At 40.1% G+C, this 27,453-nt stretch overlaps 1 protein-coding gene across 1 annotated transcript in view; it reads left to right on the top strand.

The window, feature by feature from the left end:
- PGM5 (phosphoglucomutase 5) overlaps positions 1-24,345 on the top strand; it is a 71,985-nt gene extending 47,640 nt beyond the window's left edge. Inside the window, exons 8-11 of the mRNA XM_009884311.1 lie at positions 2,817-2,952; positions 3,933-4,116; positions 11,681-11,815; positions 24,256-24,345. Coding sequence (XP_009882613.1) covers positions 2,817-2,952; positions 3,933-4,116; positions 11,681-11,815; positions 24,256-24,345 — 545 coding nt within the window. The remainder of the gene's footprint in view (positions 1-2,816; positions 2,953-3,932; positions 4,117-11,680; positions 11,816-24,255) is intronic.
- The last annotated feature ends 3,108 nt before the right edge of the window (positions 24,346-27,453 follow it).

Below are 27,453 nucleotides of genomic sequence, written 5' to 3'. Positions count from 1 at the left end.
TGAACACCAGGGAGTCCTCGCTGCTCTGGGTCCCCAAAGGAGCCCCCAGTCCCTGTGGTGACCTGTCAACTTTTGCTGCTGTTATGATAGGAAGGGTGGACGCTGGTGGGAAGTGACAGCTCTATTCTGGGTCTCTCATGTGGTGGCGGTGGCAGAAACCTGCACTGGCACTGTTACCTGGGAGCCTGCCATAACAGTGATTGTGGCCATGCCCTCTGCTTTGCCTGCGAGCAAAGCTGACTTTATTATTCATAGGCCTTATTGCCGGTGTTTCTGTGGAAGGCATCCTTCAGCTGATCTTAGCACGTTACCACAACAGGGGGTAGAACAGGTGAGCACCTGGTTGTCCGAAGGACTGACTCCTGTGAAGGGGCGCTTGTTTTCCTTTCGTATCTGAAGCTATTTGCAAAGCTGTGAGAGCTCATAAATAATCCTGCCTTTTTTTTTTTTCTTTTTTTTTTTTCCTTCTGATTAGTCGGCGCTTCATGCTTTGACAGCACCTGGGGCTCTGGAGCGGGGAACACAGTGAGCCGCTGCTCTTTCTGCCGCAGCTCCTGGAGAAGCAACCCATAGCTCTGGGCACTGCAGTAGGAGACTGCCCTTGCTGCAAAGAGCTCGCAGATTACAGGCCAAGGCAGATAAAAAGTATCAGAAAGGACACTTTTCTTACTGCCCTGACAGTTCCTTTGCAAATGCAAAGGAACATTACTGTCTGTCTCAGCTCCTAAATCCATTCACAGTATTTTGTGTTTTCTGCACTACCTGACTCATAGAGGCAAACCTAATCTTTGTGTAAGTCTTTTTCCTCTTCACAAGTCTCAGTCATCATTCCTATACAACTTGGGTTTTGTGCTGAAATATTAATTTGTGTTTAGTTAACTGTGGTAGCTAACTTGCTTAATGTTAGATTAAGGTTGTTGGAGGTCTACACCTCCAGGGTTGAACATAACCCAAGAAGCGTAAGTGGCAGGCAGAGCTGCAGCAGGTGCAGCATGATGGGCTGATAGCAAATGCACGTGAGGAGCAACTGGTACTGTGACTCTCCCAAGAAGAGAGACTGCAAGTCCAGGGCAGCAGTAGTCACTGGAAGATGGATGTCAAGACTGAACTCTGGGAATCATGGTGGCTCTCTGTACATCTTGGTGTTTTCCTTATATGTCTTTAATTTTCTGTTGACAGTTTTTCACAGGATTAACAGCTTCAGTGCATCAATTTATATTATGGGAACCATGTCCTTTGCCAGTAGCAAATTACAGCCATTTTGACAGATGACTGTGTAGACCTTGCAGGCTGTTATGTAAAACCCCAGCACTGCAAAGCAGTCCTGCTGCCGCAGGATTTTTGTGTTTGAGGAAGGAGGATATTTCATGAAACAGATTTTCAACCTGAGACTTTTTATTTAGATTCTTCTCTGGAGGATTTTGCTAAGTATCTTCTAAGTGCACAGATGATTCTCTTGGTTGCCTCCCTGATTGGTAGGTAATTCACGGAGGAAACAAATCTTGTGAATTACTGCACTTGCTTTGTACTCATGGTTTCAATAATGTGCAACCAGACAGAAAATGATAAAGTTGCAGCTAACAAACTTCAACCAAACCTAGTATTATTAAGCCAGAGCAATGGCCACATATTTGATGTCGTTTCAAGTTTCTTGAGTTTATTGGTCATCGTCAGTATCTACTGAGTGTCAGGTGTTTTGGATCTTACTTTTTTTTAATTCTCACACATGCTTCCTTGTGATTTATTGGTAATCTAGGTTAGATACATATTTCCACAAAAGCTTCTTCTAAATTATCCAAAAGGAGAGGGCGCTTGCTGAGATGACCAAGAACCTTCCCATGAAACAGTGTTTTTTAGAAAGTACTGATTTTATTGAAACTTTTTGCTGATTGATACATGCCAGTTTTAACAGTCAGAGCTTAGCTTCATAGAAATATTTCTGGTTAAGATACGTTACACATCTATTGCAGAGCACTCTGTTACTCCAAGTTGGCATTTTGGCTTTGTCCATGGAAAGGCAAGGTGAAGTCTGTGCTCTTTTGAATTCAGATAGTAGACGTGAACTTGTGCCTGCCATATCTGAGAATATGGGCTAAATCTTGTGGGGTATTCCAAAATTTTTCTTAGTCTCCATTGTTGGATCAATTTCTCTCTTCGTAAAGATAAACCTAGGAAGGGATGTAGATCTGAGCATCCAAACGTCTTTACCACTGAGAGGTATGGAGAAATATAGAAAGGGGATAAAGTGCTATTCTTTGGTTTGTTTTTTTTTTTTTCCAGAAACATTTTTTCAGGCTCTTGTTTTTATATCCTGATGGGAGGTCATGAACATTCTGGAAATCTTCATTTTTCATGGAATGGGAAATTTCTTTCTCTGCATCTTGACAGATGAACGTCTGCAGAGATAAGGAGATGCTGTTGAACTTGACTCACGTAACTCAGAACATTTTGGTTCTTGGCCAGGGGTTTGTGTATCTAGCCCAGTTCTGGGAAACAGTACCAGAGGTGTGAAAACACCCTGTATGTCAGTGAGCAGGAACATGACTAAAAATGTTTTCCTGCTATTACCATTTCTATTTGAGTACTTGTACATCTCTGTAATTAACCTTAGGAGTGCAGACTTCATCATGTATAAACAAATAATTTTAAACATTAATTCTGGTTCTCCATCTGGAAGACATCAGAGTTGCTGAGGTTAGTATTGTTGATTACTGTTATGTGAGATTACTGTTAAATGATACATTTGCCCAGCCTCTTTACCTTGTTTTCTGAGTTGCAGTGATACCAAATAATGTGCTTTACATATATCTCTCTAGGGTCTGATCACCTTCGAGAGAAAGATGGACTATGGGCTGTGCTAGTTTGGCTTTCAATCCTAGCAGCTCGAAAGCAGAGCGTGGAGGAGATTGTCAGGGATCACTGGACAAAATTTGGCCGGCACTACTACTGCAGGTGAGAAAAATGAGGAAAAGGCAAACAACTTAGTTGATAGGACAATTCTGCTACAGCCATGGCTTGTTTAGCTGTGCTCGGCTGCATTTAGGCGTGCATTTGCTGTGTCCATAGAATGCAAATTTGTCACAGATTGCCGCTGTTCTGTAGGCAGTTTTTTTCTGATGAGTAAGTGGCAGCAGAAATTATTTACTTACTGAAGGAGCAGCGCATGTATGTCACTTACAGTATATGAATAATAGAATTTTCTCATGTCAAATGGCAGAAAGATTTGAATTATTTACTTGTGGAATCTGTAGGCATAGCTCATTACACGGCTTTGAAAAAAAGTCAAAATCTCAGCAAGATTTACCCCTGCATTTGTTTCAGTATGTGTTTCCGTGTGACGGTGTTTTAGTAAGAACTGGAACTATGCCTACTTCTAATTCAGGAGAACTCCTCCAAACATTGGAACGTGTACTCATTTTTATTAACGTCTCAAAAGGGTGCATTCTAACTATCATTTATGTCTTAGCTTCTGCCTCTTTTTGTCTCAGAATAGACTTAATCCAGAGGAGTTTACATATATGTAAGGTCTTTTGCACACAGCTGTTCCTCAAAACATGTAGCAAAATTTTCTCTGTTTCACTTGGCTGTTGAGCACTGCACTGGTTGTGTCCTTAATCTCAGAAAGCTAGCTGTGTATCGACGTTTTCTATGCTACTTTAGAAATCATGCATTTTCTAAATTATTTCTGTTGGCTCAGAGTCAGGTGGCCAGCATAGAACTGTGGTGCACACACATAATGGTCAGATTGCACAGGACTTGCATGTGCATGCTCGTTTAATTTGCAATCTGCACTTCAGTGGTCCACCTCTGATTTTTGAAGTAAGCAGTAAATTGCTAATTCTGAGTATATTGAGTTCTGTGAAAGCAAAACTCTTTTCTCAGCTGTAGGGGACTTACTTCTTGGTTCTACCTTTTTTACATATATGCGCAAGGTTTGATTATGAAGCACTGGAACCCAGAACGGCATATTTCATAATGAGAGACCTGGAAGCTTTGATCACTGACAAATCGTTCAGCCATCAGCAGTTTGCTGTAGGTAACAATATCTACAGTGTGGAAAGAACAGACAGCTTTGAGTACGTAGATCCTGTGGATGGCACTGTGACCAAAAGACAGGTATGGCTGCAGTGATGGAGTACCAATTGCAACTGTCATATTGTCTCTAACAGTGTTGTTTCTAATGTTCAGCTGGGAAGCATCTCCATTTATTTATAGGATGGTGTTTTCTTTGCTCTAATAGATACTGCATTTCCTACTTAAGATTAGCTTGGTCTGGATAAGATAATCCACCTCTGGTTTAGCTTACACTTGCTCTGCATAACTGGAGGCAGTAGTGTCACAGAGAATGTAGGAGGGCATGGATTCCCTGTTGACAGCAATGCACATATAGGGAGGGTTCCCTTTCCTGAACAATGCAAAGTGTCATGTAGAGAGACAGTCTTTCCTTTTTCTATTCTCTGTCCAAAATCTCCACTTGCTATACATTTAAAAAAAAAAAAAAAAGTTAAAACTTTTTTCCTCTTGGTGACCCATGGGTTTGGCATAATTAAGGCACATCATCTGTTGTAGCCAATAGCATGCAGAAGACTTTAGTGAATTGTACCATATGTGGGCACTTTTTACTTCTCTAGCCCAAATGACTGGTTTTGTGTTCCTTCTGGGCTGTGTCCATAATGAGATTCCTGAGCTACCAAGAACTGCAGTTCAAACTGAGCCTTCAGTGTTTTGAAATTTGTGATGTGCTCAAACCTAACTATGTACTTTTGCCAGGTGTAAATGTATATTCAAACATCTTGAATATGCACTATGACTCAGATTAAAATGTGTTCTGATTTTACACTGTTTATTTTTATTGTCCTAGTTTCTCTGGTTTGTAAATTACTTGACCTGACCAGACCCTAACAAATGATATTACAAGCCATTAAAACTATTGTCATGCCATTCTGCTCAAAGTCTTTATAGTTTCCATTCATCATTGCATCCAGATACTATAAACAGCCCACCTGCCACTGAGTTACTCTCCTTGTGCGTATTACTGCTGAAACAAGATACGAGAATATTGTCATATCAAAGTTGACTGGAAAATTACAGGCATGGCAGTGGCTCTTGTACTTTTAAAAAACAGCTTGTGAATTTTCAGTGCACTTTTATTTCCCTTAGTTTTCATCCAAAGTCCTTGTCCTAAATTGGAATATAATTGCTAATCATATCACCATGTAACACAAACAGAGAAACATGACTTGGCCTGTTTTCAGATGGACACTGAAGTGAGACCATGAAACTAGAAAGCATGTCTTTTCATAGGGAGAACCATCTATTTATTGAGAGTACAGTTCAACCAGTTTGTCTTTTGGCAAGGACACATTCCTAGCTCCATGGCTCTGCAGCCATGGTGGGATTCTCCAAGCACAAAAAAATAAGAGAGGACATTGATCCATGCAAATGAAACAACAGTTCACTGCTGCCATTTTCCTCAGGTAGCTTGCTCTTCATGTAAATGCAGATGTCTCTTTCTGACTGTCGTGAGCTTCATGCAGATTTTCCAGTGGTTTTCAGGAACACGTTCAAAGTTTTGTTCCCCAGTAGGTAGAGGGAAGAGATTTATATTCAGTGTGACTGCACTATGTCTCATGAATGAGAAGCTGGCTGCATAATTAATCAGTGTTAATAAATAGCAGGTTCAGAAAACAAACACAGCAACAACAAAATAGGCAGCAAACAATACGTCCAGACTGTAGGTTCTAATTCATTCTGACCATTGAAACCCATGAATATTGTTTATCACAGTGCAATAATACGGCATAAAATTAAATGAAATGTTCTGCTGTTCTTGAAGACTGTTTTCATTTTTAAAGTCCTGTTGTGCTAGTCTTTGCGTGCATGAGCACATAACAGTGCTGCTTCTAAGGATCCTGCAAGCCAGAAACAGGACCAGTTGCGTTCTTGTGTGAAATTTGAGTTAGAAGGATGAGAAGTACAAGTTGCCCATTATAATGGTTAACTTTGAGCTCTTTGAGTTGTTACATTCTGAGATTCACGGAAGAAAACTCTGGAGCTTTGTTATTAAAAGTTTTCTCACCCCTTTGTTAGATTTGGGATGAAAAGGGGTCTCCATATAGTCCTGGGTTTTTTGCATTTCAGTTTGAGCACAAGTCAGGAAACAGGCATTGGAAAAACTGGGAAAAAGTTATTTCAGATAACTCTCCAGAGATAAGGCAAAAATTCTCTGTTCAGAATGATATTTCAATTGTGTATCAGCAATAAGGTATTTCCTGTCAGAGTGGTGAGTGTGGCCTGCTATGCCTAGGGGACAGTCAAAGGTCCGTAGAGGAGCAAATAAAAATTGTGATAATATCAGTATTTTGAAGTAAAAGTATAGCCATTTACATGCTCCTAATTTATGTATAGGTCTCTGTGTCTAATATGTTGCTGCTAGGCTAGATTTCCTGCTGGTGTTACTCCCTGCTTCAATAATGTTTTTTGAAATCCTAAGATATCTTGCTTTAAGTTTGCGGCTTAGTCTTGTTCATGCTAACTTATTATGCTAATTTATTATTATTTATTTAATTGTGAAATTGGTAACTGAAAAAAACCCCAAACCGCTGGAAACCAAGCTACACAGTACAATAGGTAATACATTTAGTTTTCTGAGTGCTTCATAGATACTAATGCATCATTACAACTGGATTGTAATGTAAAAGAAGGAAAGCCCGGTGAAGCTCCATCTCCATCACATCAGCTTCAATGTCAACGGGTTAACCATGGAACATAATTTTGTTTCAGAGTTTCCACACAGCTCATGAATATCCATTAGCAGGCCCTATTTCCCTAAAATAGATATCTGCAGATGTTCAGTGTGGGAGCTGTACTGAACCTTTTCATCTGCTTCCTCCAAGAAAAAAAAAAATCTGTTCCCATAAGAAAACATTATTCTTGTGACAAATAGTATGTTCTATTTTATTAAATTGGACTTTTATTAAAACTCTTCTGTGGGCTTTTCAGTGTGTTCCTCTTCTTTCTTTTCCTCTTGTGTCAATCTATAAGTACTGCATATAAGATTTTATGTTTCATAGAGCTGACGCCCTCTATATAATAAAGAGCAAATATGTGGCTTTAAATTAATGGAGCTTATATCAGGTGAAAAAAAACCATCATGACAGACAGTAAGTAGGGTGCCTGCAATTTCTCCAGCATGCTTTCACCTTGCTGACCGCAAAAGCTCAAAAATGTCAAAAAAGAAAACTTTTCTATGTTTGGGTATTCTGTAACAAGTGGGGAAAACCTGTTTTTGTCTTTACAAAAGATGCAGAGTCACAGGTTATTCTCCAGGCAATGCTTTTTCATATTTATTTGGTAACAGTGGTTTTGGCTGGGATTTTTGGCTGTAACAGATCTTTGTAACTCACAGCTTAGGTATAATTTCCACAAAACAGTGAGGAATATAAAAACCTAATAGCTCTCATTAATTTCTGTGGCCTTCCTGAGATAAAAATCTTTCCTAATGCTTAAATCACTGTTTCCAAGGAAGAATCAAAAATCAGATTTTTTGCTGCTGGGCTGTCTGAAAAGTGATTTAAACTAAATGTCCAGGTGCAAATATCATGACTTTAAAGGTTGACTTTGACAGTACAGCTCTAAAGACCATTTTTTTCCCTAGCATATGGTTTCTCCCTGGCACTTAGGATTATTGTTTTTAAGGAGTACAACCACTATGTCTCTGTAATTCCCTTTTACAGAGTATCTTCAGCTGGAACAGGCTGCCCAGGGAAGTGGTGGAATTGCCACCCCTGGAGGTATTTAAGACAGGTGGATGTGGTGCTTAGGGACATGGTTTAGTGGTGGTTTTGGTAGCCTTATGTTGATGGTTGGACTTGGTGATCTTAAACATCCCTTCCAACCTATACGATTCTGTGATTCTATGATTAGCTATCACCACAATCAATAATGTAAAAATCAATACTATTAGTCATGTGTTCCTGAGAAATGCAGAAATAATACAGTGAACTGTCTGAATGCTGGTTGTGTGTCTATATACACTGTATAAACATCCCAAGTGCCATTAATGGTAACATCAAACTGGGTAGAGATGCTGCAGTTTGATGGAGCATTTTTGCATCAAAAAGTTATGGGAAGAGTTATGGGGAGTGCTTATATGCATTCAGTCTTTGGAGAGAAAGACACTTACACGCTCTGGTGTTCACACTTTCATTTTGTGCAGATATGTTAGACTCCCTTCCTCTTCTCTCAAAGCTGATTGACATTAATGTTCCATACTTAGAGCTGCTGGTCCTTGGTTTGACAACCATTTGAAACAAGCAATACTCAGAATTGCGAAACTTAAATTTGTCTTTTTTCTCACTGTCATATGGTTAAGTCTAATGAGCAATCAGCAAGAGACAACCCCTTGCTCACAGAATCAGATTGTAACAAACTGCCTGTATAATGCTAGACATCAAAGATGAAATCTTGATTCCATTGAAATTAACGGCAAAACTCACATCAGCATCAGTTGAACCATCTCATTACAAAGTTGGCTTGATAGCAAATATCTAAAGCTCAATCTCCCGAATGTAAACTATTTCTGTTTGTCACTTATGCTGTACATATTGAGATTACTAGATAACTTCATGTTGCTGATAGATGTTAAAATTAACGTATAATACCATACCAGCAGCTAAAAAAAGTTTCATGGTATTACTAAAGTTAGAGATGGAAAATATTTCTTAGGCCATCTAATCCAACCCTTTATCCACATGGGATTTTTTCCTGTTGCATATTTTGTAGTGTTAATGGGCATTACACAGGAAAGACATGGACCTGTTAGAGTGGGTCCAGAGGAGGGCCACAAAAGTGATCAGAGAGCTGGAGCACCTCTCCTATGAGGAAAGGCTGAGAGAGTTGGGATTGTTCAGCCTGGAGAAGAGAAAGCTCCAGGGAGACCTTATTGCAGCCTTTCAATACTTAAAGGGGGCTTAGAAGGATGGAAAGAGACTTCTTAGTAGGGCCTGTGGCAATAGTACAAGGGATAATGGTTTAAAACTAAAGGAGGGTAGACTCAGGCTAGATAAAAGGAAGAATTTTTTTATGATAAGGGTGTTGAAACATTGAAACGGGTTGTCCAGAGAGGTGGTAGATGTCCCGTCCCTGGAAACCTTTAAGGTCAGGTTCGTCAGGGCTCTGAACAACCTGATCTAGTGGAATAGGTCCCTGCTCATTTCAGGGGGGGTTGGACTAGACCTTTAAAGGTCCAACCCAAACCATTCTATGATTCTGTGATTATCAACCAAACAATGATTTACATGGTGCGGAAGATGTTTTGGCATATACCCGAGGAAACAAAGGTTTCTACTTGTACTTTAGAATATTGCAGCATGGTGTTGCTTACAGCAGTATCTTCTCAAGCTGCTGATAAAACTGGAAGAATAAAATGCTTCTTTCTTAATTCTCTTCTCTCATTTTTAATGGTTTACTGCCCCTTAAACAGAAGTAGCAAGGATCTCAGTTTGTGCACTATGCTGTTTGCCAACAGCAGGACTAAAAAGGGAAATAAGGTTCAGTGGTATAGCAGAGGTGGCGGTTAGCCTAAGGGTGCTGTGTACAGAAAGGGAAATAGACAGCATGTTAATTCAGAATTGATAGAGTATTGAAACACTACAACTATTTAACTGTGCAATTTAGTCCTGTGGTCTTAATGGACTTCCTGTACAGGAGGTATGTTGATTGTGGATCCAAGTCTGTGGTCTGTGGAAGAATATGTTCATATATGCAGTCCAAAGAGGGGAAGAGGAAATAAAAAAAGAGGGGAACAGGGGAGCAAAGAGCAAACTTACAGTTAATTAATAATAAATCCTTTTTATTCTACACACAGTTAAGGTACATTAATTAGTGTATTTGAAATTAATTAACACGTTAGGTTCAGTTTCCTGGTAAATGGAAAGTTAAGGCACATGGAAAATAAGGAAGTGATTAGTGAAAGCTGACATGGCTTCATCAAGGGCAAATTGTGCCGACAAATTTGGTATCCTTTTACGATGACGTTACAGTGTTGGTGGATAAGGGAAGAGCAACTAATGTCATCTACCTGTACTTGTGCATGGCATTTCACACTGTCCCACACGACATCCTTGTCTCTAGTTGTAGAGACATGGATTTGACGGATGGACCACTTGGCAGATAAGGAATCGGCTGGATGGCCACACTCAAAGAGTTGTGGTCAATGGCTCCATGTCCAAGTGGCAACCAGTGATGAGTGGCGTTCCTCAGGGGTTGGTACTGGGACTGGTGCTGTTTAACATCTTTGTTGGTGACATGGACAGCGGGATTGAGTGCACCCTCAGGAAGTTTGCTGATGACACCAAACTGTGGTGCAGTTGACATGCTGGAGGGAAGAGATGTCACCCAGAGGGACCTGGAGAGGCTGGATTGCTGGGTCCATGCAAATTTCATTAAGTTCAACAAGGCCAAATGCAAGATCCTGCACGTGGGTTAGGGCAATCCCAAGCACAAATGCAGGCTGGGCAGAGAATGGATTGAGAGCAGCACTAAGGAGAAGGACTTGGGGGTGTTGATTGATGAGAAGCTCAACATGAGCTGGCAATGTGCGCTCGCAGCCCAGAAAGCCAACCACATCCAGGGCTGCATCAAAAGAAGCATGGTCGAGGGAGATGATTCTGCCCCTCTACTCTGCTCTGCTGAGAACTCCACCTGGAGTACTGGGTCCAGCTCTGGAGCCCCCAGCATAAGAAGGACATGGACCTGTTTGAGCGAGTCCAGAGGAGGGTGATGAAGATGATCAGGGGACTGGAACACCTCTGCTGTGAGGAGAGGCTGAGAGAGTTGGGGTTGTTCAGCCTGGAGAAGAGAAAGCTCCAGGGATACGTTATAGCAGCCTTCCAGTATCTAAAGGGGGCCTACAGGAAAGATGTAGAGGGACTCTTTGTCAGGAATTGTAGTGGTAGGAGAAGGGGTAACAGTTTTAAATGGAAAGAGAGGAGATTTAGATTAGATATTAGGAAGAAATTCTTTACTGTGAGGGTGGTGAGGCACTGGAACAGGTTGCCCAGAGAAGTTGTGGATGCCCCATCCCTGGAGGTGTTCAAGGTGAGGTTGGATGGGGCTTTGAGCAGCCCGGTCTAGTGGAAGGTATCCCTGCCCCTGGCAGGGGCCTGGGAACTAGAAGATTCTTAACATCCCTTCCAACCTGAACCATTCTGTGATTCTAAGTTGTAACACAGACTCTTGTTGAAATCCTTGTAATTGGATATTGATGCACGGTCTATGAGGAGTAACAACTGATCCTGTCTTTTGTGTTCACTACTGACAACTGTTTTTTGTTCCTGGGATCCTGTAGCTATTTCTTAGGCCACTGATCCTTGCTGATCTTATAACTATTTCCTGAGCCATTGATTTTGTGCTCTGCCACAGAGAACAAGAACAAACAGCTAAAGAAAATAAAACGAGCAGTAAGAGTCCTTGTTGTGACGAGTGGGAGGGAATACACATGATAATTTCTAGACTTTAGAGGGGGGAAACAGAGTAATAAAAGAATTGTTCAAAGTTACAGGGAAAGAAGAACTGCATCCAAATGACTCTTACTTTCACTTGTTATTTTAAAGTAGTGAACTGTGGTTTGTAAATGTACTGCCACCTTACATATATGCTGCTCCTTCTTCTCCCATAGGGGCTGCGGATTATTTTTTCAGATGCGTCGAGGCTCATCTTCAGAATGAGTGCTTCTAGCCATGTGAGAGCTACTCTCCGGATCTATGCAGAGAGTTATGAAAAGGATCCTAGCCAACACAACAAGGAACCACAGGTAATGCAGTAGCGTTGTAGTAAGTCGGTAAGTAATGCCCTTCCTCTGTAATAGCAATGATTACAGGTTTTCATCTTTAATCAGAAGGAACAGTCAGTACTTTGACCCCTGTTTACTGTGTTTCTGCATGATTTTCCTGGTCATGTGACTGTACACATTTTGAGGTGGGACCAGCAGTTTAATATATGTTTGTATAATGTCGAACACAACAGGAGTGTGAAGGGCTGAGATGCCTGATGATAAATGCTGGGCAATGACTTTTAGTCTGTTAAGAGAAGCCATGCTAGTTTATTTTTCACTCATTTTTGTAATCTGAGTTATAGAACAATATTAAAAGAAAGCAGGTTGTCTGAGGATCACTTAGTTATGGCATCGCAGGGATTCCTCACGATGAGAGTACAGTTAGGAAATACGGATGCCAGAGTCCAAATAGTGTAGGGATTCCTTGTAAGGAAAAAACTTGCAGCTGTCTGAGAATTATATCATAACCAGACTCTTCCCTAAGAAGAGTAAAGGTTGAGAGCAAGTTGCAGTATAGTTCAGCACATGTCTAAACCAATTCATAGTATAAATCACATTTCAAACGGTCAGTTTTTTCACAGTAAAACACCTTCATGCTGTTATATACGAAAAAGAGAGGACTAAGGACGTGTCGTGGAAAAGAGGATAGGCATTTGGATTGTAATGAATCAAAACCCTGTAGTTTGAAGTCCCATACAATTATGTATTCATGACTGGAATGCAAATGCAAATTTTCCAAAACACACATGCCATCAAATGCTTTTGAACCCTAGGTAAATATTTGACATTATTTTTCCACCAGATTCCCACCACAAACTTAGTAAGTTTCTTCTTATGCTATTAAACAATTGTCTATTAGTCACGAAAAGTGTTTCAGTTTTTCCAGAAATGTTGCAGATTCCATTCCTGCATATACGATCTGTTCATTTTATTTGATTTTTCTTTAAAGTAACAGTTTGCCTCCTCTGTAACTCCTTGGATGGAGTATGTATAATGTTAAGCCTCCAACAGAGTAAAGACCTGTTTTTAAGCAATTTTATTGTTTTTCTGTGCATCCAGGTTTAGCCACCTAGCAGGGTCATAAATATATTTTGACCAAGGAAGAACATTGCTACAACCCCATTCACACTTCCTACTGTATTGGGCTTACATGGGGAGGTTTTGGTAGCAGGGTGGCTGCAGGGATGGCTTCTGTGAGAAGACACCAGAAGCTGCTCCTGTGTTGAACAGAACCAGTTGCAGTTGGCTCCTAGATGTACCCACCACTGGCCAAAGCTAAGCAAATCAGCGATGAAGGGTAAAAACACCACAGCAGGGAGGGAAGAGTGAGAATATGTGGGAGAAGCAACTATGCAGAGATCAAGGTCAGTGAAGAATGGAGGGGGAGTGATAGGGCGGCTTGGTGGGCACCTGGCAGCCAGCCGAGGTCAAATATTGTTACAGCACAAATTGTTTATCAGTTGCAATTAAGCTGACCTTTTTAAATATGGTTCTTTGTGCTATGTAGGTAAAGCATAGGTGAAATGGAAGTAAGTCACGGTAAGAGATAGACTGAGTTCATTTTAGAGGTTGCAGTGGACTTATAGTAACCTTGTGATATGTGACACAAAAAGTATGATCTGAACATGTTTGCTGTCTAATGAATCCGAATAAAAATACTAGAAAACAATAGAGCGTATGCTTGCAGCATTCATCTAGTTAAACTTTTGACTACTTAATTACAAATGAGAACATGTCTTTTAAAATGGAATCCTTTTTGCGTCAGTGGATTGTTCTACTTTGCTTGTTACAAGATATGCAGTATGAGATAAGTGACGTGCTGGCAGAGTTTAGGCTTGTGTGTCTCCTAGAAAGTAACCTACAATCAATGCCCAGTGTTTCACACTTGTTTTTTCAAATGAGTGGAAAATAGCAAATGTTCTCAGAGAATTTTCCGCTTGTGAAGAGACTAGATTGAGGGAGCAGCGGTTATCCTCAGAAAAGGAGGAATGTGCTGCCCTACCGTTACATTTCATCTCTGTTCTGTATGGATTTGCTTGAGAGAGGTGCATAAAGTCTACTGCAAAGTCTAGTGACCTCACCAGCAACATAGACTGTGTCCAGGGAGCAGCAAGAATGGGGCTGCTTCACAAAGTGATAGGATCCAGGCACCCAGAGCAGCCACAGCACAGGCAGTGCCCTTATTGTCCAGGGGACATTCCTATAGCAGGCAAGTGGAGTGGGCAGAGCAAGGCTCTGGTAACAAGCTCCGTTGACCATCCCAGATGAGGCAAGTGTTGGGTCAGGTTCAGAGTCCATCTGGAGCAGCAGAAGATGGGATCAGAGAGAGGGCTGGAGACAAGGCAACAGTGTGGGGCCATCCAGGAGACAGGGTCAAAGTCAGGACTGGAGACGAGCCACAATGTATGTCCAAGGGGTCCTGCGGGGAGAGAAGTTACCGACAGCACGGGTCTGAGGTCCACCCAGGCAGCAGAGCCAGAGATGAGTCTGGAGACAAGCACTCCTACAGCGTAGCTTAGGCAGGGACTACCACCCCTGGGGCATGCTGAAATGGGCAGTGTGAGCTGGTGGGCAGGGTGCAGGGGGGAGTCCTCAGGGGAGACTGGGCAAGGCCAGTTGGCTTCAGGGCCATGTCCTCAGGGCTTTCAGGGTCTGGTCTTTTATTCTAAACACCAAAAGGGTCTGTTATTCCTAGGTACAGAAGAAAGGCTGGAAAGTTTTTTTCTATATGTGTACAAGAGCCTATCTGATTGTTACACTTTTGGCTGTTTATCCAGGATATTTACTAGTGAACAGATAATCCCAGGGGTAGAAATGTCATTCATTGAAACATTTAGCAGGGGCTTTCCTACGTTCATGCAATGCAGACAGACATTTTAACATCCAGACTGCCTCAGGAATTACATAGTACTGTAAACAACCTCCTCAACTCTTGCCATGTGCACAAAATATGGGACAGATAGCGGTTTCATCTTGATTAATGCAATAAATACTTTCTCTGTTTTCTTATTGTATGGTATTGCATAGTTGCTGCTGCTCCTCTTTCCTTGGCCTGGCTGGATACTTTGCCAACAATATGAGGGCATTAGGAACTGCAAAGTCATAGATTGTATCCTGCAGGCAGATTGTGGATTTCAAGGGGGTACATAAATTTGATTTCAGGAGATCCTCATGTTAGTACAAAAATAACAAAAAAATTCTCAGGAGAACATTTGATATTCTTCAGTGGAATACGTGGAAGACAGTGAATAGCAAACCCCTTTTTCAGAAAACAGCATTGCCAGGGAGGGGCGGCATAGTTTTCCTGTTATTGTAATTCCTTTATTGTTTCGTTTGCTTTGAGATTCATACTGACATGTTTACATCTAGAAGAACTGTGACAGATTTGAAGTTTTAAGTACTTTGTCTCCTATTTACTTTCAGTAACAGGGGCATAGTCAACGTATTTATAAGTGACCAGTTACTCAAAGAGCACTGATGTAAAGAAGTATGTAAAGTATATACCTTTATATATAGTATTTAAAGAAATAGTTACATTTGGGATAAATGCTTATTTTTCCTTAAGTATAGTTGATCTTTGTAATTGGGTAGATGACTACGTGTAGCCTCTGTGTCATTGCACTCTGCCTAGAACAGCTGATCAGGAAAAACTCTCTTCTATACTTCTTATATTGTAAACCAAGACATAAAATTAATTGACGATTGGCTGCTTAAGTAAATACTTGGTTGTTTCTGTGTTACTGGATTACTTCCTTCCAGTACCTTCTATTCCTTCTTATCCTGGTTTGAAGAGGCGTAGAGGGGAGCATCTGTTGGTCCCATCTGCGGTCCCCCAGGTCCCTAGTAGCCGGTTTGGCCTAAACCACGACACTTGTTTACATAGTCAAGTGGAAGATGAATGCTTTGCATTGCTCCATGTTTTTGCCTGGTGACAATTCCAGTCAATACCTGAAACAAAAGGCAAAGGTACCTTGAGACATCTTTTTGGCTCTTTTTCACAATAAAGAAATAAATCTGCCTTGATAGATGGCTCATTTATGTTGGAAGTTACGGTGCCGTTTTGTGGAATCATTATAGTAACTCGCTTGGGTTTGCCTCACATTAGCATCCTTTTTTATTCTTTCCTTTCAGATAAAGCCTTTCCAAAATTAATCACCCAACTCTTCAGCAGTTTTCAAGCTTTTCTAAGTTTACTCCTGTTCCCTTTGGCAGTGCAACTGCTGATGGTGAATCTTCCACAGATAAGCAGAAATCTAAACCACACCTTCCAATATGCATACTGAGACATGCATATTGTCCTGAAACACCGCTATGACATTATGGCACTTTCTGAGTTAATTGTTAATTGAGACATATTGTAAAGACAATATATACAAGTACATTTCTTTTAAAAACAACTGTTCACTTGAGGTGAACAGAATTAATCATTCACATTAGAGATGCTGTACTTCTGTGAATGACCGTAATAACTCCTTTCCCGCAAAAGGTTGGACTAGATGATCTTTCAAGGTCCCTTCCAACCTAGGTTGTTCTATGCTGAACACTTGTCCAGAATAAAATTTGGACAAAGTTCTGTAACAGTGCTCAATATCATCCAGGTTCAACTACTGTGAAAGTGCTAGCTGTAGGCCCTACTTTGGTTTGATACCCAACAGAAAGCCTGACAAACTCTGAAGCACTATTGGGGCTGCTCAAAGCTGTGCCTTTTCATTTTGGGCGCCAGGGAGCCATTCACTTGAGTGGTGTTCAAGTGAAGCCATCCTCATACATTGTCGTGCTTCAGTACTGTGTAACTCTTCACGAGTCTTACGGTAAGAGCTTATTTTCAGGCCTCATTACCTTTAAGTGTATATTTTCCTTCAGAGACATTAGAGCTTCCATAATAGCATTCCTGTAACAAGAAAGAAGGAAGACTCATAAGCACCTTTTGTTCCAATGTATATGTGGGACAAACAATAGCTATTAATGAATGTAAGGTTCACACAAATCTTATTTTGGTAGCATCTTTCATACAATTAATTAGTAATACTTTTGACCTAGAATAAATTAAGCATAGACAACTGCGTGATCAACAACATAAGAGTACAGAAGAAAGTAGTAAAATATGCCGATAATTATAAGTCCAAGGTCATAGATAAATTTGAATAACAGTGACTTCTGGCTGTTGAATGATCCCTTGAAGGAAATTGGCAGAAACAGCTTCATGATCACCTGGGACATAAGGAATGGCTACTTATTTTCTGTAAGTAGTTTGGTTCTTCCCGTAAGCTGGTATCAACAGGAGTGAAAATCAGGCGCAATAAAGAAAAATTACCATCATGCTCTGTGCAAAGCATATTAAAAGCAATACATTGTAAGCATTTTAAAATTTATAGTAGTGATGGAATCTAGTGCCAAGGAGGCTAAAACAAAGTCTTGAAAACAATGCCTAACACTTTTTAAAAACTGGAATGTTCCCCTTAAAATGGAAGACCACTCTGTTGATGCTCCTTGTCACTGGTGATGCCCCTCATCACTGTGCATTCCTGAGAAACTTACTTTCCAGCTAACTTGGAAGATTTCCTTAAAAAGATAATTTCTTTGGTTTTTACTAGACAAATAATCATCCAACTGGCAATTTCAGGAAGTTCAGTTCATTGCAACAAATGGCAGACTTCTATTTGAAGTCTTGGACCTTTATGCATTGGCATGTATCTTTTCCTAAAGTTAATAGAGTTATTAGCTTTGCTAAATTTAACACAGGTCAAAAACAGAGATATGTTCAATCCCAAGCACAACTCCAGGCTGGGTGGGGAATGGCTGGAGAGCAGCCAGGAGAAGGACCTGGGTGTGCTGATTGACCAGAAGCTTAGCATGAGCTAGCAATGTGCAATCTCAGCCCAGAAGGCCAACTGTGTCCTGGGCTGCATCAAAAGAACTGTGGCCAGCAGGTCAAGGGAGGTGATTCTGCCCCTCTCCTCCACTCTCGTGAGACCCCACCTGGAGTACTGCATCCAGCTCTGGAGTCCCCAACATAAGAAGGACATGGACCTGCTGGAGTGTGTCCAGAGGAGAGCCACGAGGATGATCCAAGGGCTGGAGCGCCTCTCCTCATAGGAGAGAGTTGGGGCTGTTCAGCCTGGAGAAGAGAAGGCTCCGGGGAGATCTTATTGCGGCCTTCCAGGACCTAAAGGGGGCCTACAGGAGAGCTGGAGAAGGACTTTTTACTAGGGCATGTAGTGATAGGATGAGGGGGAATGGCTTTAAACTGGAAGAGGGCAGGTTTAGATTAAACACAGTCTGGATGTGGCCTTGGGCAACCTAGTCTAGTGGGAGGTGTCCCTGCCCATGGCAGGGGGGTTGGAACTCGATGGTCTTCAAGGTCCTTTCCAACTTAAACCATTCTATGATTCTATGATAGGCATAGAGTACTAAATTAAGAGTTTATTGACCGTTAGGCTTATTTGTAACCTCATTTTATAGATCAGCTCATTGTTTGTTATTTGCAGGTCCCAACGCATGGTTAATACTTTCTTGTCTTTTGTCTAGCCATCTGGATATATTATCAAACCTGGACAAGATTCAAAGAGGAAGTTTCATATATGAAGACTACGAATTAAATGACTTATTATGCAGAGTTGTTTTGAATCATTTTATTTGTAAATCCAGTGTGTTCTTCAACAACATGGTTGTGCTGTTGGAAACAGTGTAGTGAATAACCTGGATTGTTCTGAATATGGACTAACTATCTCTGTTTATAGTATGCTATTATTCATTACCTGAATTGCAACAGCAATAAATAGGTGTTGTAATAGGCCTATGCAGTCTATATCAGGTACTCTTTAAACGGGATGCAGTGAATCACAAATGCTGCAATTGCTTATGCAAAAGACCTAGGGAACTATGTGCTAGTTAGCTACAGAACAATTAGATTAGCAGCAGCCAAGCAAAGATTTTGGGGCAGGAGTTGTTTCTTTGTGTTTTTGTCCAAAAAGGCATGCCTATTAAAAAAAGATAATCATGGGGATAAAAAGTGTCTTGATCATCAAAGACTGAATTTCTGAAACAATTTTTGAATGGCAAGTAGCAGAGGAAAAAGCAAACTGATTTTCAGGTGGACTTGGGTCAGTATATGAAAGGATGATGATTGTATATAGATACATAGTGATTATATAAAGCAGTTGTTTATGGCATGAGTTTGTCCAAGAGCAGGGAATGGAAATCAATAACCCAGAAGTTCTTGTGTCCAGTATCACTTCAAGGTTTCTGTATGGTGCTGTCAAGACACTCTTACAACCCTAAGCGCAAGTGCGGTTTCCTAGAGGATTATTGCCTCTTAATTTAGTCTTGAAGCATTGGGTCTTCTAGCATGGTTCTGGTTGGCTATTAAAACATACAGTACGGTCCAGAGAAATCATATGAAGTTTCACCTTTACTATTTCAACTCATAATATTTTACTTGAGGGGACATGGGATACGGAGATTTCCATCTGTTTGATCACACTCTTTGGTGATACAGCATGTGTGTGCTATTCAGGTAGTTTAGCTTCTGATTCTGCCCAAAGCCATACAGTGAACAAATTTTAAATCAGCTGGAGCTGGAAAGGAAAGTCTGTTTTCATATTACATAGGAAAAACACTTAATGTGATGGTATTTATAGAATATTTCAGGAATCAAGAAAATGAGTTCATTAAACCTAATCTTCACTCAGAGCTCTTTGGATGTACTAGCAAAGAATTAATCTGTTGCTAACGTAGATGTTTCCATGCACCACTCAGTTTACATTTTCTTCCCGTCTTTTTCACCCTTCATGCCTGCCCTCCTGTACTGCTTGGGGCAGAACAGCTGGCCTCCTGACCTTTATTGTAATTTTATTTGAGTTAGCAGGCAGACCACGCACAAGAGTAGAGAGGTCAGTTTGCTCTTTCCTGCAGCAAGTGTGCTGCTTCATGGTAATAAAGGGAACACCACCAGTGTGGTGGAAGTTACAGACCCCATCCAGTTTGTTCCGTGATGCACCAGGTTATCCACATTGCTTAGATCTTCTAGGATGGGTGGCTGTAGCATAAACCTTTTCAAAGGCTTCTGGTTTTTGGAATGCAAGACCCAAGCAGGCACGCTGAGCTGAGCTGTGTGTTGAGCCCATATGGCAGAAGCCCTACAGGAGATACAGCTGTGGTGCCAGACTGTCTGATCGTAGTGCTGACCTCACTTTGTAGTTTTCCATCCATTCTTTGTGTCTCTTCCATCCCTTTAGCATTGCTTTGCAAGTGTATTGGTATGACTTTTAAAGTACTTTACAGGCAAAGGAAAAGCTTCTAATAGGTAAGACCATCAAAACATGTTTGGGGGGATTTGGCCTTCTCTTCTGCCTTTCTTTTTATTTCCCTTAGGTCATGTGACAGTGATTCTGTGGGCCAGGTTACAAAGGGCTAACAGGAGCTTTATGCAGTCTCATGAAGCAAGGGAAAATTACGTGGGAGCAGGAAGGGGGAAGAAAGGAAGGAGTTCTTCCTCAATTCATCTTTGTCCTTGTTCCAGGACTTAGAGCTGTCTCAGTTACCCTAACGTCTCTAAGCAACCTTCTATGTAATGTTTAAATGATAAAAAGAGAAGGACCGAGAATGAATTTAAGGGTCAGGAGAGGAAAGGATTTCTAGCTCGTGCCTGAAACTTCAAGGCTTATTATAATTTACACAATAATAGTAACAATGCCACCTAGCAATTACAGCTTTTGGTGACTTGAAAGTGTTCTGCAAGCATGTTTTTCTCAAGACTAACTCTACAAACTGGAAAAATACTTTAATTGATACTAAATCTGATGGACAAGCAGCTGAAAAGTAGAATTTGGGGTTTGACGGCAGTTTCTAGAGAGGGAAGATGCAGAGGTGGAAAACACTTGGCACATCTTCTATGTTTACAGAGCTCTGAAATTTAAACTATAGACCTTCTTTGACGACTTCATGCTGTACTAACCCACTTGTTTATCTCTCTTTAATTCTGAAGCATTAACAATTGTTCTAGGGAAGTGAATTCTTCTGGAACATGTAGTACTATGCCAGCTCTGCTTAGAAATCTGTAGCAAGGTCTGAATATTTGTTCTGAAATAATTACTGTCTGAAGCGTCGTTTTGATTATTAATAATTCAGGTGCCTAAATGCCTGTGTAACAGTCACAGAAGGTTTAGCTGATTGATGCTGGATCTTTGTCCCCAGTAGGAAATTGTAATGACTGGCTAATTTGGGTGGCCTTACATTACCTCTCCCTGTGATCCCAGAACCAGGGAGCAAATGGTTTAGTGTTTAATGTTTCACAAATACTGACATATGTAAAAAGAATTGATGCTGTGTTCCTAGTGTACATTCACTTGGGTATACATAAAGCTGAGAGAGCCCAAAATAACACTGGTGGACATGATACTGAATACAAAATGTAGATCAATACAATAAGAAAAGACAGCAAAAGTTTGAGAACTGTAAAAGAGAGTTGTAGTTACCTGATGTTCACTAAAGTGTTTGGATCCTGTCTGAGGGAATTACCATTCTCTGAGCTTTTTTGTGCTTTATTTTTCCCAGATAAATTCTGGAGAATTCTTTTCACTGATGAGACTGATAGGGCAACTTGGTTTTGAGACTTAGCTTAGACTGGGAAAAGTGAATTTGAGACCTGTGGAAAATGTCCATGCCTAGACTGTGTAAAACTCACTTACATTTGTTTTTTCTAACCAGATTAAAATTCAGTGTAGGCTTGGGGAGAGACTGAAGAGAAAGATTTACGAGTTTTCCAGGCACAATCTGGACGGATGATTTTGCATCAGAGCTGCATGAATTTTTGATGAAAGTTGGCAAGTTTTAGCATAAGTGCTGCACATACTAGGTTTTCACAAGGTGTTTCTTGACATATAGATCGTGTTTGTCCACCTGTTCTGAGAAAAATATTTTCTAAAGCCAAACTCCAGACACATGCTGAGCTTTCAACCTGCAAACAGGTACATTTTGGCCCTGCCTGAGCCTTTGATAAACTGGATGCATCATGGGGCAAATCTTACCTGAGAACTTGACTACAAGAAAGGGACTGTAGGGGAATTTCTTGCAAGGTCAAAGAGGGAAAAAATGCTACATGTGTCAGACGGTAATAATACAGCTCTGACAGCTCTGGAACAGATTATTTGCAAGCAAAGGGCTTTTGATCTTTATTTGCCTTATGTTAGGTATCTGTTTGATGTATTTCCTGGTATGAATAATCATTCCTACCAGTTATTTTTTTAGAGGTACAACTTCTATCTGTTATTACTAAAGCCAAATTCTGATTTAAGTCAGTTCTGTTAGTTTTCAGTTTTTAAATTTTATCTAAAGGATAACATGCCGTGCCTCCCGCAGAGTTCTCAAGAGATAAATATGTTGTTAACATGCAGAGTTATTGCAGTTGACATTTTGAGTTGACATGTCAATAGTAAAGATTTACAATTTCTTAAGTAGAAAGAACTATTTGAAAGATTTTTTTTTAAAATCAAGACGTCTTATAGAAGTCTTTCTAGAGTCATGCTCACTATAAATGATTGCTGGCTAGGATTTGTCTTTTGCGACTGAAATGTAAACCATTCAGTGCAGAGATAAAGGAGTTTTTAAGAGGCATATACAGCTCTAGTTCCTTTTTATTCTGCTCTGCTCTTGGCATTCCGAATAGAATGCACTTTTGGGTTTTTTACATCTGCAGGATGAAGAAAGTGTACTTAAATTGAAGAGTGAGAGGACAGAACTAAAATAGGACTTTCTCTGTTCTGTAGTGTGATTGTAATAAGCAGAATATTTAGTGGTAATTGGAATGACTTGGCAAAAGAGCAGCAGCTAAATTGTTTATGTATATGGGTGTCACAAACTTGTTTCATTTTGTGTTTTGTTCAAAGCGTTGTGTAGAGCTTTGGTTTTGTTTTTTTTTCTTGAGAGTGCATTTGCTGCTTAAGAAAGCAGGGTCAAGTAAAGCTGGTCACTAGGGTTGCCTGTTAAATTTAGATTAAATAGGGAAGAGGTTTCTCTAGGGCAGTGCCAGAGGGACTTCAGATGCTTTGGTCTTCTTTCAGTTCTCCTTAATCTATGTTGCTGGAAGGAAGGAATGATATGGTCCAGACGTTATAAATTGCCACATTTTAATATTTACTTTTGCAGCATTTGCCCACAGATGACAATTTGTGCTCTGCATATTAATCTCCTCTAAGCATGTTTGACTTTAATGGACTTGTATTCTGCTTCAATGGTTATTCAGTAGATAGATATCTACAAATATGGAGCTGTTCGAACAATAACATGTCAGACTGCTCGCACTTGTGCATACTTAAGTTTGATCATAAACTCACTTGACATCAATGGCATTCATGGTGTTACTCTATGACTCTGCTTGCACAATTTGTCTCCTCACTCTTTTCTCTGACCATTTGCATAAATAAAGCAAACACCTCACTGTCAGAAACAGTTAGGTGGCTGAAACAGAATCAAAGTACGGATTATGTTAAGCTTGTAAAATAGATATCTGTAAATTTAAGCTCTCCAGAATTACTGTTTTGTTTGATTTGATTTGATTTTTAAACCTGACAGGTTTAAAGCAGGTTTAAAGTTTTATGTAGTTTATTTTGAAGGAGGCAGGGGAAAATGTCTGCGGGTCAGAAAATAACCTTACTAGTTTGGTAATCAAATATATGATTTTCTGAAAACAAAGTTTTTGCACAAACCTCAGCTCTGCTAGTTTATCTTTGCATATCATGTAATTAACTGAGAGAAGGTTTGGTTACCATTTGAAAAATTATAATTTACTTGGATTTTATATGGTACTGTCATAGTTGTTACCTACTCTCACCCATCTGGGCAGTTTCATACATAGGGCCATTTAATAAGGTATGTAGCCTGAAACTTGAGAGTTCATGCTGCTTCTGTTAGGATTGATCCTATTTAATACAATTGCAGGTGGTATTACTCAAAACACACTTTTTGATTTCTGTTAAGGTAATTGTTACAGTACCTTCTGACCCTAAGCTTCACATATTAAGTGCACGTGGGAAGCAAATCTCATCTACATGGCTTCCAGTCATCAGAATAGAAATAATTCTACTCTTGTGATGTCTAGGTTGTTTTGTACAGCAGATTTCACAAGAGCTCCACAATTGCTGTTATGTAGAGACATTATCAGTACAGTGTATTTACTGGTATCTTTTTTCTGCATAGCTTAGGCATACTCAGTGGAAGATTTCACGAAACATATGCTCAGCATGATACTTCATTATATCAAGTACGACAATATAGACACTCTAACTGTGTCAGTGTTTATTATTATTAAATGGTTTACTACTATGTAATACTACAGTTAAAAGGGGGATTGGGATTTATAAATATAAGATTTCTGATGATATTTCTGCTTTGTGTAATTCGATGTATTTCTTCCTCTTTAGGCTGTGCTGAGTCCTCTTATAGCAATCGCACTGAAAATATCTCAGATTCATGAGAGGACAGGGCGAAAGGGACCCACTGTCATCACCTGAAGCCACGGAAGATTGTTAAACCAGGGCCAAAAGAGAAACAGCAAGGACAAGACGGGACCTTGCTGAAACATGTTAGCCATTTGTGCCTTGTATGATTTTAAAAGTTTTCTTGGGGATAGAAGTAGGGTGGGAAGAATAATTCAATATAATATTGAGCATATTTCATTTGCCTTGATCTCCAGATACAATACTGTATTGAATTCTTTGTTTTACCTGCAATATCTTAATTTCAGATAACATAATAACCAAAGAAAGAGGCCTTAACCTTCAAATGTTGTCAGCAATATGACAGAAAAGGAAAACTGCTTGGTTTTGAATGCTGTGAAAAAGGTTGGGGAAATTTCAGTTGGGGAGAGAGGGGGAGGAGTTGCAAAGCAAAGACATGCGTGGTGAATATTGTTTGGGATCCTTGTCACCTTCTTGTTGGTTTACGAAGACATATACAGAGCATGTCTGAGGCATAAAGGCTGTATACTAAGCTTTGCAGAAGGTGTATTTGCTCACCTGACACCACTCCTCCTCTCCAGTCTGTCCCATTGCTCACAGATGCACGCTGACATCAGTGTTGTATACACACTTGCACATGCTCCCAAAGAAGGGGTTACCCCATAATTTTTTTTTACCCCTGCTTTTAAAGCATACCACTGTGACTTGTGCCTTTCGATTTTCCCAATTTTTTGACTCTGTGGTTTTTTCCTCCAAAGGGAGGTGTTTGTGCTGTAGAAGCTGATTGTGTCCTTCCAGCAATATGTCGGATGTGGAATCATAGAATCTGAGTGTCTTTTGCAATATTCCTCATGTCAGCAGATGATATTGGTGCTCACTGTGTTTGAAAGGTAATCATTGCAAGTTCAGCAATTTTTCCTGAAGGTGTTACTATGGAAGTTTTTTAAGTCTTTGGAATACTTATGCTCCACTTAGCACAAAGTGGTAAGTGAAGTGTGTAGTGAAGAGGAAATGAAAACAAATGCTAATTAAGTAAATAGAAATACTAGTCTGATTCACCAGCTGGATGCAGTTTCTGTTAGATTCTTTGTAACAGTGGATCATGCAATAAAAATCTGGGGAGTGCAAAGGGAGAAAAAGACATCCCGGCATAGATATGAGAAGGATATTGGGGATATGGACATCAGCATTATTCTGCTTGTGAAATGATACTGCAGTTCTAGCTATAATACTGTGCTCTGAAGAAGAACACAAACACTTTATGCATGTGACTTGTTTGAAAGCTTTTCTTCCTTGGGAACAGTGTGGTCACTTGTATCATGTGTCAAGGTGGCTTTGTGCAACTCGCCTCTTTGCAGTGTATTTCAATTCATTGTGGTTGTCAAATTTTAGTGCAATTTATATAATATTGCAGCAAAGGAAATTGTTTTGATTTCTTTCAACACTTCTGTCAAAAAATTGCTATGGCACTTAATACACAATAAAGAGTAATGGTGTATTTCTGTCTTAATATGTAATTGTTGACAAGACACACTGCACTTTCAAGCATCCTAATAAAACTGCCTTTAATACAATTACATTATCTACTTAATTGACTCTAAACAAATAAGGTAGTAATGTTCTCACATAGTATTCTACCTTAGCATTAAGTATTCCCATAACCCAAAAGAGATTTTAAGGCTTTAGTTCTTTTTATAAAGACTTCTTTTTGAGATGACCATGGCATTCTTACACAGTCTGGACATGTGTTTTCGAATGTAAGAATAGTCATATTTACAGAAACCTTGTTTATCTAATCTTTCATTTTTCTTATAGATCAACCTCCTCTAGGTGCAGGATAGTAAGCTTCTAACATGTGGATCACACATGGTCAAGCATAGACATACTCTGTATTATGACACTTAGTTCAAATTACTGGGCTGCATGAAAGAACGTTCTGAAAGGCAGTCCAAGAACTTCTAAAATCTCTTACACGTTCTCTGACAATGAAACAATTTTTGATCACATGGTGAAATAGCTAGTCACAGTACCAAGGATCCCACTTGCCAAGCTTTTGGGACTTGCACTTTGAAAAGTAAGGTGTACTGAAGCCAGGTGTCTTTCAAGATGTGGTGGGAAGAGTCACGAGGAACAAATCAGGACTGTGAAGAAGCATACTTGTGCTTTTTCAGAAAGTCACTAGAGCACTAGGTGCAGTAGACGGCAGTCTGCTTTCATGAAGGCTGTCTTCATGAACAAAGAATGTGTTTTAAAATCTCAGTATTGACTTTGTCCTGGGCTTAAGAAACAATAGTTGTGCTTCTGTACCAAAATGGAGAAAAGGGCTGTTTGTGTGTGGTTTTAAAGAGCTGTCAAACAGCAGACTTCCAGATCTAGCCTAGCCCCAAATCCACTCACCATCCCTTTTTTATGATTACTGGTGGTTTTGATAAAATGTAACAACTGGTATTTTCCAGCAGTTAATTGCTTTTCTCTGCAAGATGAATAAAACTTTGTAAGGCTGAAGTACGGTGTATATCTTTATACCTGATGTGTTTGGGAAGGACTGTTGCCATAATCTCATGAAGTGTGGAAGGACTGTAGCTGTAATATCATAAAGCGTGCTGCATTTCCTGAGGTCTTTTACTTATCAACATGAGAGATGAACGCTTGGAAAAGAGCAACATATATGAACATATACAAAGATGCAAGGCTTCTAAAAAAAGACCATACATCTAGCAGAGGGAAAACTATTATTAATACTGTTTGTCTTTCCACAGTGTCTTGGTGCTGTGACAAAGACCCAGACCCTTCTGTGGCTATTGTTGGATTAGCAGTTTTATCAAGTCTGGAAATTGCAAGATTCCCATGTTGTTCAGCTGTGATTGCACTAACATTTACTTGGACAGTAATTCTGTTTCCCAAAACCTCAGATTTTTCTGTACTCAGCAATACAAAGACACACTCCCAGCACACTGGAGGAAAAGGAGAAAGAGGAATTCAGAGACCAGTGAGAGAGAGAACAATTTCAAGGCACATTAGCAGAGGGCTCATCAAGACAGGGCTTGGGTGGGTCCCAGGACCAGAGAAAGAGGCAGCAGGTGGCAGAGAGGATCAGGAGAGGACAAATTGCTGGATTTAGCTGGAGAGACAGAGATGTGATAAAAGAATAGTAATGGCACA

Source organism: Charadrius vociferus, unplaced genomic scaffold (genome assembly GCF_000708025.1).
Source record: "Charadrius vociferus isolate BGI_N301 unplaced genomic scaffold, ASM70802v2 scaffold183, whole genome shotgun sequence".
Classification (NCBI taxonomy): domain Eukaryota; kingdom Metazoa; phylum Chordata; class Aves; order Charadriiformes; family Charadriidae; genus Charadrius; species Charadrius vociferus.
The sequence above is the reverse complement of the archived record's forward strand: the minus strand, read 5'-3'. Positions and strand labels throughout refer to the sequence as shown.